Source organism: Oncorhynchus mykiss, chromosome 16, assembly GCF_013265735.2.
Source record: "Oncorhynchus mykiss isolate Arlee chromosome 16, USDA_OmykA_1.1, whole genome shotgun sequence".
In the NCBI taxonomy this organism is placed as follows: Eukaryota; Metazoa; Chordata; class Actinopteri; order Salmoniformes; family Salmonidae; genus Oncorhynchus; species Oncorhynchus mykiss.
The window spans coordinates 16,501,337-16,516,113 of NC_048580.1; the positions used below are offsets into that span (position 1 = coordinate 16,501,337).

At 41.6% G+C, this 14,777-nt stretch overlaps 1 protein-coding gene across 1 annotated transcript in view; it reads right to left on the reverse strand.

Annotated features, from left to right (window-relative positions):
- LOC110491454 (ras-related protein Rab-26) overlaps nt 1-14,777 on the reverse strand; it is a 136,427-nt gene that overhangs the window by 2,211 nt on the left and 119,439 nt on the right. The window contains exons 6-7 of the mRNA XM_021564921.2: nt 7,365-7,430; nt 7,047-7,103 (exon numbers count right to left, since the gene is read on the reverse strand). Coding sequence (XP_021420596.2) covers nt 7,047-7,103; nt 7,365-7,430 — 123 coding nt within the window. The remainder of the gene's footprint in view (nt 1-7,046; nt 7,104-7,364; nt 7,431-14,777) is intronic.

The following is a 14,777-nucleotide window of genomic DNA, read 5'->3' on the forward strand; positions in this document are numbered from 1 at the left end:
TGTGTGTGTGTGTGTGTGTGTGTGTGTGTGTGTGTGTGTGTCCCACATCTGTTGCTATGGGGTAATAATGTTAGGGACACTATAGGATGAATCACAATAATTGTTTGCTAAAATAGTAACTGCTTGCCAAAAATGTACTCTTTGTAATGGCAATCCTGGGTATAGGTAACAATCCTTCATATTAACTGCCTACATTATTACACATTTATTTGTGAATTGTGGAAATTAAGATACGCACATTTTTTAAATATGTAAATGTATTTTTTTAGAACTATATATGATACAAAACGAGGTGAGGGCATTGGAAATGATTTTGGCGGTTGATCGGCTTCTGTTCTGTGGGTGGCACTGTGTGCTCTTTTCGAAGTATGAGTCCCGGTCTCTCGGGCCCTGGGATCCGGGAGAACGGGGTGGTCTGCCGGTCACTAGAATGACAACCCAATTTGGGATGGTGGGGATGGGTTTAGCGGGTGGAACAGTGCAGAACAATTGAAGGTTTACTTGGAGGCAAAGCAAATAATATGGTATAGCTATATGGACACTCAATCACTATGGTACTTTTTAATATTTACGAACGTATAGTACCAGTCAAAAGTTTGGACACACCTGCTGATTCAAGGGTTTTTCTTTATTTTTACTATTTTCTACATTGTAGAATAATAGAGAAGACATCAAAACTATGAAATAACACAAATGTAATCATGTAGTAACAAAAAAAGTGTTAGATTCTTCAAAGTAGCCTCCCTTTGCCTTTGACAGCTTTGCACACTCTTGGCATTCTCTCAACCAGCTTCACCAGTTGTTGGCTTTCAAACAGTTGTTTGCTGCTTTTCCTTCACTCTGGGGTCCAACTCATCAAAAACGATCTCAATTGGGTTGAGGTTGGGTGATTGGGGAGGCCAGGTCATCTGATGCAGCACTCCATCACTCTCCTTCTTGGTCAAATAGCACTTACACAGTCTGGAGGTGTGTTGGGTCATTGTCCTGTTGAAAAACATATGAAAGTCCCACTAAGTGCAAACCAGATGGGATGGCGTGTCGCTGCAGAATGCTGTGGTAGCCATGCTGGTTAAGTGTGCCTTGAATTCGAAATAAATTACAGACTGTGTCACCAGCAAAGCACCCTCCCACCATCCTTCTCCATGCTTCACGGTGGGAACAACACGAGCGGAGATCCTCCGTTCACCTACTCTGCATCTCACAAAGACACAGCGGTTGGAACCAAAAATCCAAAGGACAGATTTCCATGAAATTTTACGCATTGACAGACCTTCATGTCTTAAAGTAATGATGGACTGTAATTTCTCTTTGCTTATTTGAGCTGTTCTTGCATGAATATGGACTTGGTCTTTTACCAAATAGGGCTATATTCTGTATACACACGTCTACCTTGTCACAACACAACTGATTGGCTCAAATGCATTAAGAAGGAAATAAATTCCACAATTAACTTTTAACAAGGCACGTCTGCTAATTGAAATGCATTCCAGGTGAATGCAAGGCACCTCATGAAGCTGGTTGAGAGAACGCCAAGAGTGTGCAAAGCTGTCATCAAGGCAAAGGGTGGCTACTTTGAAGAATCTCAAATGTAAAAAATATTTTGATTTGTTTAACACTTTTTTGGTTACTTCATGATTCCATATGTGTTATTTAATAGTTTTGATGTCTTCACTATTATTCTACAATGTAGAAAATAGTCAAAATGAAGAAAAAGCCTGGAATGAGTAGGTGTGTCCAAACTTTTGACTGGTAGTGTATATATCTATATGTTTCCACTCCAAGAATGAGAACGGTAAATTACTGTAATTAATAAATGCATTAATAGAAATGTATGTAACTAAATTACAGGGATTAACGGTACATTTACTACTGGTGACATATGTCATGGGGAATTGATCAAAATCTAAAATCAATGGGAAAACAACTCACGCAAGGAAACAATGAATGTCCAGCATCACTACTCTGGACGGCTCTGACTTAGAATACGTGGACAACTACAAATACCTGGGTGTCTGGTTAGACTGTAAACTCTCCTTCCAGACTCACATTAAGCATCTCCAATCCAAAATTAAATCTAGAATCTGCTTCCTATATCGCAACAAAGCATCCTTCACTCATGCTGCCAAACATACCCTCGTAAAACTGACCATCCTACCAATCCTCGACTTCGGCGATGTCATCTATAAAATAGCCTCCAACACTCTACTCATCAAATTGGATGCAGTCTATCACAGTGCCATCCGTTTTGTCACCAAAGTCCCATATACTACCCACCACTGCGACCTGTACGCTCTCGTTGGTTGGCCCTCGCTTCATACTCATCGCAAAACCCACTGGCTACAGTTTATCTACAAGTCTCTGCTAGGTAAAGCACCACCTTATCTCAGCTCACTGGTCACAATAGCAGCACCCACACGTAGCACGCGCTCTAGCAGGTATATTTTACTGGTCACCCCCAAAGCCAATTCCTCATTTGTTCGCCTTTCCTTGCAGTTCTCTGCTGCCAATGACTGGAACGAACTGCAAAAATCACTGAAGCTGGAGACTCATATCTCCCTCACAGAGCAGCCCACAGATGACTGCACCCATACATAGCCCATCAGTAAACACCCCATCTATCTACCTCATCCCCATACTGTATTTATTTATCTTGCTCCTTTGCACCCCAGTATCTCTACTTGCACATTCATCTTCTGCACATCTACCATTCCAGTGTTTAATTGCTATATTTGTAATAACTTCTCCACCATGGCCTATTTATTGCCTTAACTCCCTTATCCTACCTCATTTGCACACACGGTATATAGACTTTTTCTATTGACTGTATGTTTGTTTTACTCCATGTGTAACTCTGTGGTTTTGTATGTGTCGAACTGCTTTGCTTTATCTTGGCCAGGTCGCAGTTGCAAATGAGAACTTTTTCTCAACTGGCCTACCTGGTTAAATAAAGGTGAAATAAAAAATAAAAAAATGTGCAAGAATTGGCAGGAGACAGCTGAGCCATTCTTGAGAGACTCGCCAAAATCTTTTGCCACACACCCCTCCCTTTCTTCCTGTCTAAACATTTAAAAATTATACTCAAGACACATTATCTATTACACGCGCTGCCCAAATTGCGGGCTTCCCAAATAGGCATAGGCCTACAAGCTTGTGATTTCAAACAATCCACAGCTATTTTTTTAAAGAAGTTAATGGTCCTTAATTTCTCTGTCATGCTTTCTGGTGAAGTATTTTGAATGATTTAATTTATTTCTGTATAGACAGGAGCAATTATATAATGTCGGCAAATGTATATACATTGACTTTTCTATTGGACCCACCGCTATGCCATTTCTCTCTTTAATTTGTTTTCATATGGTGTTGTCTCAGGTCCGCTGTTTAGAATGGTGTTTTCCTAGGTCCGCTGTTTAGAATGGTGTTTTCCTAGGTCCGCTGTTTAGAATGGTGTTTTCCTAGGTCCGCTGTTTAGAATGGTGTTTTCTCAGGTCCGCTGTTTAGAATGGTGTTTTCTCAGGTCCGCTGTTTAGAATGGTGTTTTCTCAGGTCCGCTGTTTAGAATGGTGTTTTCTCAGGTCCGCTGTTTAGAATGGTGTTTTCCCAGGTCCGCTGTTTAGAATGGTGTTTTCCTAGGTCCGCTGTTTAGAATGGTGTTTTCTCAGGTCCGCTGTTTAGAATGGTGTTTTCTCAGGTCCGCTGTTTAGAATGGTGTTTTCCCAGGTCCGCTGTTTAGAATGGTGTTTTCCCAGGTATGCTGTTTAGAATGGTGTTTTCTCAGGTCCGCTGTTTAGAATGGTGTTTTCTCAGGTCCGCTGTTTAGAATGATGTTTTCCTAGGTCCGCTGTTTAGAATGGTGTTTTCCTAGGTCCGCTGTTTAGAATAGTGTTTTCTCAGGTCCGCTGTTTAGAATGGTGTTTTCCTAGGTCCGCTGTTTAGAATGGTGTTTTCTCAGGTCCGCTGTTTAGAATGGTGTTTTCTCAGGTCCGCTGTTTAGAATGGTGTTTTCCTAGGTCCGCTGTTTAGAATGGTGTTTTCCTAGGTCCGCTGTTTAGAATGGTGTTTTCTCAGGTCCGCTGTTTAGAATGGTGTTTTCCTAGGTCCGCTGTTTAGAATGGTGTTTTCTCAGGTCCGCTGTTTAGAATGGTGTTTTCTCAGGTCCGCTGTTTAGAATGGTGTTTTCTCAGGTCCGCTGTTTAGAATGGTGTTTTCTCAGGTCCGCTGTTTAGAATGGTGTTTTCTCAGGTCCGCTGTTTAGAATGGTGTTTTCCTAGGTCCGCTGTTTAGAATGGTGTTTTCCCAGGTACGCTGTTTAGACTGGTGTTTTCCTAGGTCCGCTGTTTAGAATGGTGTTTTCCTAGGTCCGCTGTTTAGAATGGTGTTTTCCCAGGTCCGCTGTTTAGAATGGTGTTTTCCCAGGTCCGCTGTTTAGAATGGTGTTTTCTCAGGTCCGCTGTTTAGAATGGTGTTTTCCTAGGTCCGCTGTTTAGAATGGTGTTTTCTCAGGTCCGCTGTTTAGAATGGTGTTTTCCCAGGTCCGCTGTTTAGAATGGTGTTTTCTCAGGTCCGCTGTTTAGAATGGTGTTTTCTCAGGTCCGCTGTTTAGAATGGTGTTTTCTCAGGTCCGCTGTTTAGAAGGGTGTTTTCTCAGGTCCGCTGTTTAGAATGGTGTTTTCCTAGGTCCGCTGTTTAGAATGGTGTTTTCTCAGGTCCGCTGTTTAGAATGGTGTTTTCTCAGGTCCGCTGTTTAGAATGGTGTTTTCCTAGGTCCGCTGTTTAGAATGGTGTTTTCCCAGGTACGCTGTTTAGAATGGTGTTTTCCTAGGTCCGCTGTTTAGAATGGTGTTTTCCTAGGTCCGCTGTTTAGAATGGTGTTTTCCCAGGTCCGCTGTTTAGAATGGTGTTTTCCCAGGTCCGCTGTTTAGAATGGTGTTTTCTCAGGTGTGCTGTTTAGAATGGTGTTTTCCCAGGTGTGCTGTTTAGAATAGTGTTTTCCCAGGTGTGCTGTTTAGAATGGTGTTTTCCCAGGTGTTCTCCCAGGTCCGCTGTTTAGAATGGTGTTTTCCCAGGTGTGCTGTTTAGAATGGTGTTTTCCCAGGTCCGCTGTTTAGAATGGTGTTTTCCCAGGTCCACTGTTTAGAATGGTGTTTTCCTAGGTTCGCTGTTTAGAATGGTGTTTTCCCAGGTGTGCTGTTTAGAATGGTGTTTTCCCAGGTGTTCTCCCAGGTCCGCTGTTTAGAATGGTGTTTTCCCAGGTGTGCTGTTTAGAATGGTGTTTTCCCAGGTCCGCTGTTTAGAATGGTGTTTTCCCAGGTGTGCTGTTTAGAATGGTGTTTTCCTAGGTTCGCTGTTTAGAATGGTGTTTTCCCAGGTCCGCTGTTTAGAATGGTGTTCTCCCAGGTCCTCTGTTTAGAATGGTGTTTTCCCAGGTGTGCTGTTTAGAATGGTGTTTTCCCAGGTGTGCTGTTTAGAATGGTGTTTTCCCAGGTCCGCTGTTTAGAATGGTGTTTTCCCAGGTGTGCTGTTTAGAATGGTGTTTTCCCAGGTGTGCTGTTTAGAATGGTGTTTTCCCAGGTGTGCTGTTTAGAATGGTGTTTTCCCAGGTCCGCTGTTTAGAATGGTGTTTTCCCAGGTGTGCTGTTTAGAATGGTGTTTTCCCAGGTGTGCTGTTTAGAATGGTGTTTTCCCAGGTGTGCTGTTTAGAATGGTGTTTTCCCAGGTGTGCTGTTTAGAATGGTGTTTTCCCAGGTTTTCTGTTTAGAATGGTCTTTTCCCAGGTGTGCTGTTTAGAATGGTCTTTTCCCAGGTGTGCTGTTTAGAATGGTGTTTTCCCAGGTGTGCTGTTTAGAATGGTGTTCTCCCAGGTGTTCTGTTTAGAATGGTGTTTTCCCAGGTGTGCTGTTTAGAATGGTGTTTTCCCAGGTGTGCTGTTCAGAACACTGTTTTCCTGCAAATTTCATTTTGGTAAATGTTTGAAAATGACAGTTTATTGGCTGCCTCATTACATGAGTTACATGTTCTGGTGAGATGCATTATCATAATCTAAATGTGATTTTTGTCATTCTGAACACCGTGGATGGACCCGCTAATGTGTTATGCACACACATGGGTCCAGTAAATTTCTTAAATGCCGGTAAATTAAAATCTTCCCGGTCACCTTGTCCGGCGCCACATTTTCCTAACAGAAACCCTGATGTGTGCGTGCGTGACAGAGGAGTTTTACCGTGTGTGTGTGTGCGATAGAGTTTTGTAGGGATTTTTTTACGTTATTATTACACAGTCTGACAATAACAAGGGTATCTGACGTCAGCCTCCCTTACAGCCATGCACAGTAATTTACTGTTACAAGCCTATGAACTCAGAGCGTACCGATGTGAAAAATACATTTCTCGAACTCACTTCAAAAACTCCAAACAAGGCCTCTCGAGTGGCGCAGTGGTCTAAGGCACTGCATCGCAGTGCTAGCTGTGCCACTAGATATTCTGGGTTAGAGTCCAGGCTCTGTCGCAGCCGACCGTGACCGGGAGACCAATGGGGTGGCGCAGAATTGGCCCAGCATTGTCCGGGTTATAGGAGGGTTTGGCCGGCAGGGAAGTCCATGTCCCATCTCACACGAGCGACTTCTGTGGTGGGCCGAGCACAGTGCACACTGACACAGTCGTCGGGTGTACAGTGTTTCCACCGACACATTGGTGCGGCTGGCATCCGGGTTAAGTGGACATTATGTCAAGAAGCAGTGCGGCTTGGTTGGGTTGTGTTTTGGAGGACGCATGGCTCTTGACCTTCGCCTCTCCCGTACGGGAGTTGCAGCATTGAGACAAGACTGTAACTACCAATTGAATACCATGAAATTGGGTTAAAAAAAAAGAAGAGAGAAAAAAAAACCTCTGAACAATAACAACAGAAGGTGCATCTATGAATAAATAAGTAGAGAAATCAAGACACACCCGGACTGTCACCCGTCTATGCAGACTAAAATAGATTGAAACCTAGACATCAAAAGGGTCAATACTGTGTGATTGAGTTGTGTATTTTCTTTCCTAACAGCGCACCTTGGCCAGTTTCTCTCCTTCCTCTCTCTTCACCACTCTCTCGTGTGTTGCATCAGCCTGTAAGAGATCACAAATATCTCCTGAAAACATTCTCTCCTTTCATCTATTCTCTGTTTCATCATCTACTCACACTAACAGCATCCTCTCCTTTATTTTCTGCAGAGACGCATATATCTACCTCCTTTTGCGCTCTCTCCATTGATAGTAATGCACTCATCACCCGTCCATCAATATCTACCTCGTTCTTTCTCTCTCTCAATTCATAGTAATGTACTTATTATCCATCCATTCGTCCGTCCTTTCAGTGGGGGGGCTGACCTTGTTCCCCAGCAGCATTAGCACCACGTCCTGCTTAGCGTACTCATGGATCTCTGTCAGCCATGCCTGGAGAGAGGGAGGGAGAGAGGGAGAGAGAGAGGGGCAGAGAGAGAGAGAAATAAAGAGAGAGAGAGAGAGATATGTGACTTGTTTCAGGAAACTAGGCGTATGTTGCATATCACTGCTTCATTAGAGAGGCATTTGAATGTAAACATTGATTTTTTTGTTGTTGGCAGAAATGCCTTCCGGAACATGTGAACTATCATGTGCCTTAATAACAAACTTATATTCCATCTGTAAATACTATTAAAATGGGCGTGGTTATGGCGTTGAACTGAGCGGATTCGTTTTTAGTGCTCTCCTGACAATTTCGGCTAAACTTCTTTTCATCTCTTCTTTTACATCCTCGTAACACGAACAGCAATTTTATTGGACAATTTCAGGCGTTTCTACATCCTTGATGAATCGACTTAAACATAGTTCTCCTAAAACAAGAAGAACATCTTTCAACGACAATGTAGTCGACGCTAGGCCAGTTAACCCTGCTAATTCAACCAGCTCTACTAACACAGTTAGCCCTGCAAGCTCCTCACACCACGAGTCCGACATGGCTACCAACGATGTAGACGACCTAAACCAGAAGCAGAACCAAGGGGTTTTGAAAGCAATCTCTGCCATGAGGGAGGACTTTTCCACCAAACTCGAAGGTGTTCTAACAGGGATTAGTGAGGTTAAACGTGACCTTCAAGGCTACTCCACACGCTTGGATGAAGCAGGGGAATGCATTAGCATGGTGGAAGATACCGTCGTCACTGTCAAAACAACGACCGAAAAGTTTGGAAAAACAGATGGCAGACCTTACTTCAAAACTAAGCTCGCTCGATAATCTACACAGGTAGTCTAATTTGAGACTGGTTAATCTACATGAAAAAGTGGAAAATGGTGACGCAGTTACATTTCTCGAGAGTTGGCTTCCCGAGGCATTGGGGCCGGACAACTGAAAGCATTGAAAGAGCCCATTGGCTTCTGGCTCATACAAGCCCGAGAAACCACCCCTCTCCTTGAGACAAAGTCAGAGTGATGCGGAAATCCAGGGCTATGGGCAAGGTGGTGCACAGGGACCAAGAGATCATGTTCTTCCCTGACCTATCTGAATGGCGCAGCAGTCTAAGGCACTACATCTCAGTGCTAGAGGTGTCACTATAGACCCTGGTTCGATCCCGGGCTGTATCACAACCGGCCGTGATCAGGAGTCCCATAAGGGGTGCACAATTTGCACAGCGTCGTCCAGGTTAGGGGAGGGTTTGGCCGGGGTAGGCTGTCATTGTAAATAAGAATTTGTTCTTAACTGATTTGTCTAGTTAAATATAGGTTAAATAAAACATGCACCGAAAAAGAAAAGGCTACGACGGGGTCACACGCCAGCTCAGGTCCCTCAACATTGTCTATGGAATAGCCTTCCCAGCTAAACTACGGCTGACTTACAATGGAGTAAGTTTGCATCTCCCTCTCAAGTCGAGGTGTTCATCCCTGTCATACGTGAATCTTCTTCCTACTTGTGTTGCCGCTGTGAATTTTACCACGACTAGGGAGAACTAAACCATCTCGGATTATGTGAAGGGGAAAGCCCATAAAATTGTCAGAGACTCCAGTCACCCAAGTCATAGACTGTTTTCTCTGCTACCGCACGGCAAGCGGTACCGGAGCATCAAGTCTAGGACCAAAATGTTCCTTAACAGCTTTTACTCCCAAGCCATAAGACTGCTGAAGAATTAATCAAATGGCCACCGGACTATTACATTGACCCCCCCCCTGTTTTGTACACTGCAGCTACTTGCTGTTTATTATCTATGCATAGTCATTTTACCCCATGTACAAATTACCTCAACTAACCTGTACCCCTGTCAGACTCAATACCCCCTGTATATAGCATCACTATTGTTATGTTATTGTGTTACTTTTTATTATTATTATTATTTTTAACTTTAGTTTATTTGGTAAATATTTTCTTACCTCTTCTTGAACTGCACTGTTGATTAAGGGCTTGTAAGTAAGCATTTCACGGTAAGGTCTACACTTGTTGAATTCGGCGCATGTCACAAATAAAGTTTGATTTGAATCGATTTTTGACTATTGGCAAGCTAAGTAACATTAGCTAATGTATTAGCTGTTACTGTAGTACTGTAGCTAGCATAACAGTTAAGTGAATAATATGAAGAGCTAGCCCACTCAAAGTTTCCTTATATTATTTGTAGCCTGTATGTGCTCTTTTTTCAAATCTTTTTTTGAAACAATTTTTTTTAGCCTGTATGTACTCATCAGTTAGCCTGTTTGGGGTAGGTGGCAGCATTTTCACTTTCGGATAAATAGCGTGCCCAAACTGAACTGCCTCCTACTCTGTCCCAGATCCTAATATAGGCATATTATTATTAGTATTGGATAGAAAACACGCTGAAGTTTTAAAACTGTTTGAATCATGTCTGTGAGTATAACATAACTTATTTAGCAGGCGAAGCCGGAGGACAAACCATTCCGATTTGTTTGTTTTTTAAGTCACTGTCTTTTCAATATGTTTTCATGGAGAATCCAGAATTCTAATCGACTTTCCTGCAGTTCCTACCGCTTCCACTGGATGTCATCAGTTTGTAGAAATTTGGTTGAGGTTTTTCCTTTGTGTAATGAAGAAGTACCATAGCTCAGAACGAGAGTCACTTCATGTGTACCTTTTGATAGAGGCGCGTAACCAGAAAAGTAGGGTCAGTTTGTTTTGCTCCTGTATTGAACACAGATCATCCCGTCTTCAATTTGATCGATTATATACGTTTAGAAATACAAAAAGTTGTATTACAAAAGTAGTTTGAAATGGCAAAGTTTACAGGTAACTTTTGAGATATTTTGTAGCAACGTTGCGTCAGTTAGGATCACCACTTTATTTTAAGAATGTGAATTGTCAGAATATTAGTAGAGAGAATCATTTATTTAATATTTTATTTCTTTAATCTCATTCCCAGTGGGTCAGAAGTTTACATACACTAAATTAGTATTTGGTAGCATTGCCTTTACATTGTTTAACTTGGGTCAAACGTTTTGGGCAACTTTCCACAAGCATCCCAAAATAAATTGGGTGAATTTTGGCCCATTCCTCCTGACAGAACTGGTGTAACTGAGTCAGGATTGTAGGCCTCCTTGCTCGCACACACTTTTTCATTTCTGCCAACAAATGTTCTATAGGATTGAGGTCAGGGCTTTGTGATGGCCACTCCAATGCCTTGACTTTGTTGTCCTTAAGTGATTTTGCCACAAATTTGGAAGTATGCTTGGGGTCATTGTCCATTTGGAAGACCCCTTTGTGACCAAGCTTTAACTTCTTAACTGATGTCTTGAGATGTTGCTTCAATATATCCACATACTTTTCCATCCTCATGACGCCATCTATTTTGTGAAATGCACGAGTCCCTCCTGCAGCAAAGCACCCACACAATATGATACTGCCACCCCCGTGCTTCACGGTTGGGATGGTGTTCTTCGACTTGTAAGCCTCCCCCTTTTTCCTCCAAACATATCGATACGATGGTCATTATGGCCAAACAGTTCTATTTTTGTTTAATCAGACCAGAGGACAAAAAGTACGATCTTTGTCCCCATGTGCAGTTGCAAACCAAAGTCGGGCTTTTTTGTGCCGGTTTTGGAGCAGTGGCTTCTTCCTTGCTGAGCGGCTTTTCAGGTTATATCGATATAGGACTCGTTTTACTGTGGATATAGATACTTTTGTACCGGTTTCCTCCAGCATCTTCACAAGGTCCTTTGCTGTTATTCTGGTATTGAGTTCCACTTTTCGCACCAAAGTACGTTCATCTCTAGGAGACAGAACGCGTCTCCTTCCTGAGCGGTATGATGGCTGCGTGGTCCCATGGTGTTTATACTTGCGTACTACTGTATTGACAGATGAACGTGGTACCTTCAGGCATTTGGAAATTGCGGTCCACAATTTCTTTGTCTGAGGTCTTGGCTGATTTCTTTGGATTTTTCCATGATGTCAAGCAAAGAGCCAGTGAGTTTTAAGTTAGGCCTTGAAATACATCCACAGGTGCACCTCCAATTGACTTAAATTATGTCAATTAGCCTATCAGCATTTTCTAAAGCCATGACATAATTTTCTGGAATTTTCCAACCTGTTTAAAGGCACAGTCAATTTAGTGTATGTAAACTTCTGACCCACTGGAATTGTGATACAGTGAATTGAGGCGGCAGTGGTTAGAGTGGTTAGAGCGTTGGACTAGTAACCGAAAGGTTGTAAGTTCGAATCCCCGAGCTGACAATTGTTGGAAAATTACTTGTGTCATGCACAAAGCAGATGTCCTAACCGACTTGCCAAAACTCTAGTTTGTTAACAAGAAATTTGTGGAGTGGTTGAAAAATGAGTTTTAATGACTCCAACCTAAGTGTATGTAAACTTCCGACTTCAACTGCAATTGTATGGGCCATTTTACTAGCAGCAGACCATTGTTGTGGATCATCTACAACTATTTTGGACTGTCCATACTGTAAAGGTAACGTTAGTCAGGCTTCACTAACTAGCGTTACTGTTTTCGGTGGAGCAATTCTTTGCCATTTTTCAAATGAATACTACGTGACATTTCACATATCATCTTGCTGGATATGCCTTTTGTTGTGATATTTCACATAACATCTTGCAAGATGTGCCTTTTGATTCGTTCGTGAGGAGTAATGGCTGAGAGAAGACAGGAGACACTTTGTTTTGTTTAGTCGCTTAGGTCCCTTTAATGGATCAGTCATCCAGCAGGCTACACTCTACGATTAGGGGGAGGTGGGAGAGAAAGCGTTGGGTGTCTCGTTTAGGGAGACAAGGGAATGGGGTTTAGTGTTTTACTATTATGGATTTGTTTGTTCCAACAGATCTTTACATATTTTCCTCACTACAAAATATTCATGCGGTCCTTTTGGTTACTAAACATATTTTAGATATGCCTTTTTGCTATAGCGTATTCCATTTTTACATCTTTGGTTAAATGACTTCAAATGTAAAACTGAAATTTACTTTGTGGAATGTCTGTGTAGTTTGTAAACTATCCAAGCTGAAACAGGTTATTACTAGGCTTAACGACATTCATCTATTGTGTTCCTTCAAGAAACGCACTTGTTGAAGGATGAGCTACTTAAAGTACGCAGGAGATGTCAACGGCAAGTAATAGCATCCTGTTTCTCCTCTCATTCTTGTGGTGTGATGGTATTAATTCACAAATATGTTCTGTTTCAAGTGGATAATATTATAACTGTACAGGTAACTCGTTTTGACTGAGCGTATTAATCTGGTTAACGTGTATGGTCCTAATGATGGCAATTCCAAATTCTTTGAGAATGTATGTCTATTGATAGCCTCCCTTCCTGGTAAAGTCCTAATGGCAGAGGATTTTAATTGCACTCTTGATCCTCATCTAGATCGCTCCTCTGGTTTAGACACTTCCTACTTGAAGAGTGGAAAGAAATGACAGGATTTCATTAAGGACTTAAATCTATGTGAACCTTGGAGGATTCAGAACCCGGGTAAAAGGGAGTATTCATGTTACTCGTCGACATTTAAATCATATTCTCATATAGACTACTTTTTAGTTTCTTGCTCATTGCTTCCCAATGTAGCAGGAAGTGGATATGATAGTATTGTTCTGAGTGACCATTCCCCTGTGTCATTATTCTATAGGGATACAAAACTAGTAAAAGGATCCTCTAGATGGTGTTTGCTTCCCAGATGGTTACAGGACCCAGACTTCTTACACTATGTTGGAGTGCATATAGATGTATAATTTACATTGAACACTGGCCAAACATCAGCGAGTACCAGATGGGAGGCTTTCAAAGCATATATCAGGGGGCAAATGATACATTTTACCAGTTTCAAATCAAATCAATTAAATCTGAAAATGAGAGAGACAGCAATATCTGAGAATTGGAGAGGGAAGCTTTTTTGGATAACTCAGTAGAAGTAAACAAGGAATTATTTACTCTTAAAGGTCAGAATGAAGAACTTTCTACCTCAAAGGCTGCAAACAGCTTCACGAAGCAGAAACAGTCCTTCTATGATCAAGGTGAAAAACCTGGTAAATTGCTGGCATGGTGCATTAAGAAGTTAAATTCAGACAGAGCCATTAATACAATTCATAATTTACAAGAGAAATTATCAATGGATCCTGTAAAAATAAACGAAACATTTGCGTCCTATTACAACACACTTTACAACTCTGAGTCTCCTGAGAACTTAACTAATCAGACATCATTTTTGGATGGTCTTGAGTTTCCCGCTATTTCAGAAGACACAAAATTGGATCTGGAAAAGGAATTGGATGGTGTTGAAATATCTGATGCTATTTCCAATATGAAGGAAGGTAAAAGAGGCAGGTCCAGATGGGCTCCCAATAGATATTTAAGGACAAACTTCAAGGTCCACTTTTGGATATGTATTCTGAATCCTTTCAGCAAGGTTGTTTCTCCTCCTCTCTAAGGAGTGCTATAATCACTCTCATTCTGAAGCCTGATAAATCCCCAACAAAATGTGAAAGTTACAGACCGATTTCTATTCTGAACTCCGACTCAAAAACAATTGCTAAAGCTTTAGCCAAGAGAATGGATAGAGTGCTCCCATATCTAATACACAAAGACAAAAATGGCTTTGTGAAAAAACGTCTTCACAACGTGAGGAGAGATCTAAACATAGTGCATGTGTGAAGGGTCCCCTGATAGTGCCATACTCTCACTTGATGCAGATAAGTAATTCGATAGAGTTGAGTGGTCTTATTTATTTGAAATGCTTAAGAGATTTGGGTTTAGGAATTACTTCTGTAAATGGATTAAGATATTATATAGCGACCCCACTGCAGAAATTGCCACAACCTTTTAAGCTTTTTTGGGGCACGAGACAAGGGTGTCCGGACAGTCCAGGGCTGTCTTTCTTTTAGCTATATAACCCTTTGCAATTGCAGTAATGGCCCACCCGTCAATTAGTGTAATTAAAACATAGGATTTTGAACATCGAGTGGCCCTGTATGCCGATGATACCCTCGTATTCCTAACAGATCTAGATCTTCCCTCTCCAATTTAATTAACAACTTTCGTCAATTTTCTGGGTTTAAAGTTAATAAAACCAAATCTTCTATCCTTTTCCTCAGCAAGCAATGGAGACTGAATCCAGTTGTATAGCATCCATTTGTGAATACAGAACAAGGTTTCACATATCTTGGTATTAAAATCATTCCAGAAATTAGCTCCTTGATTTCAACAACTTATGAACCCGTGGTAATGAGTGAATCAGAATCCATCAACAGATGGACATCATTGCTTATATCTTGGTAGAATAAATGTCATTAAGATGAATATTCTGCCCAAATTTCTTTATCTATT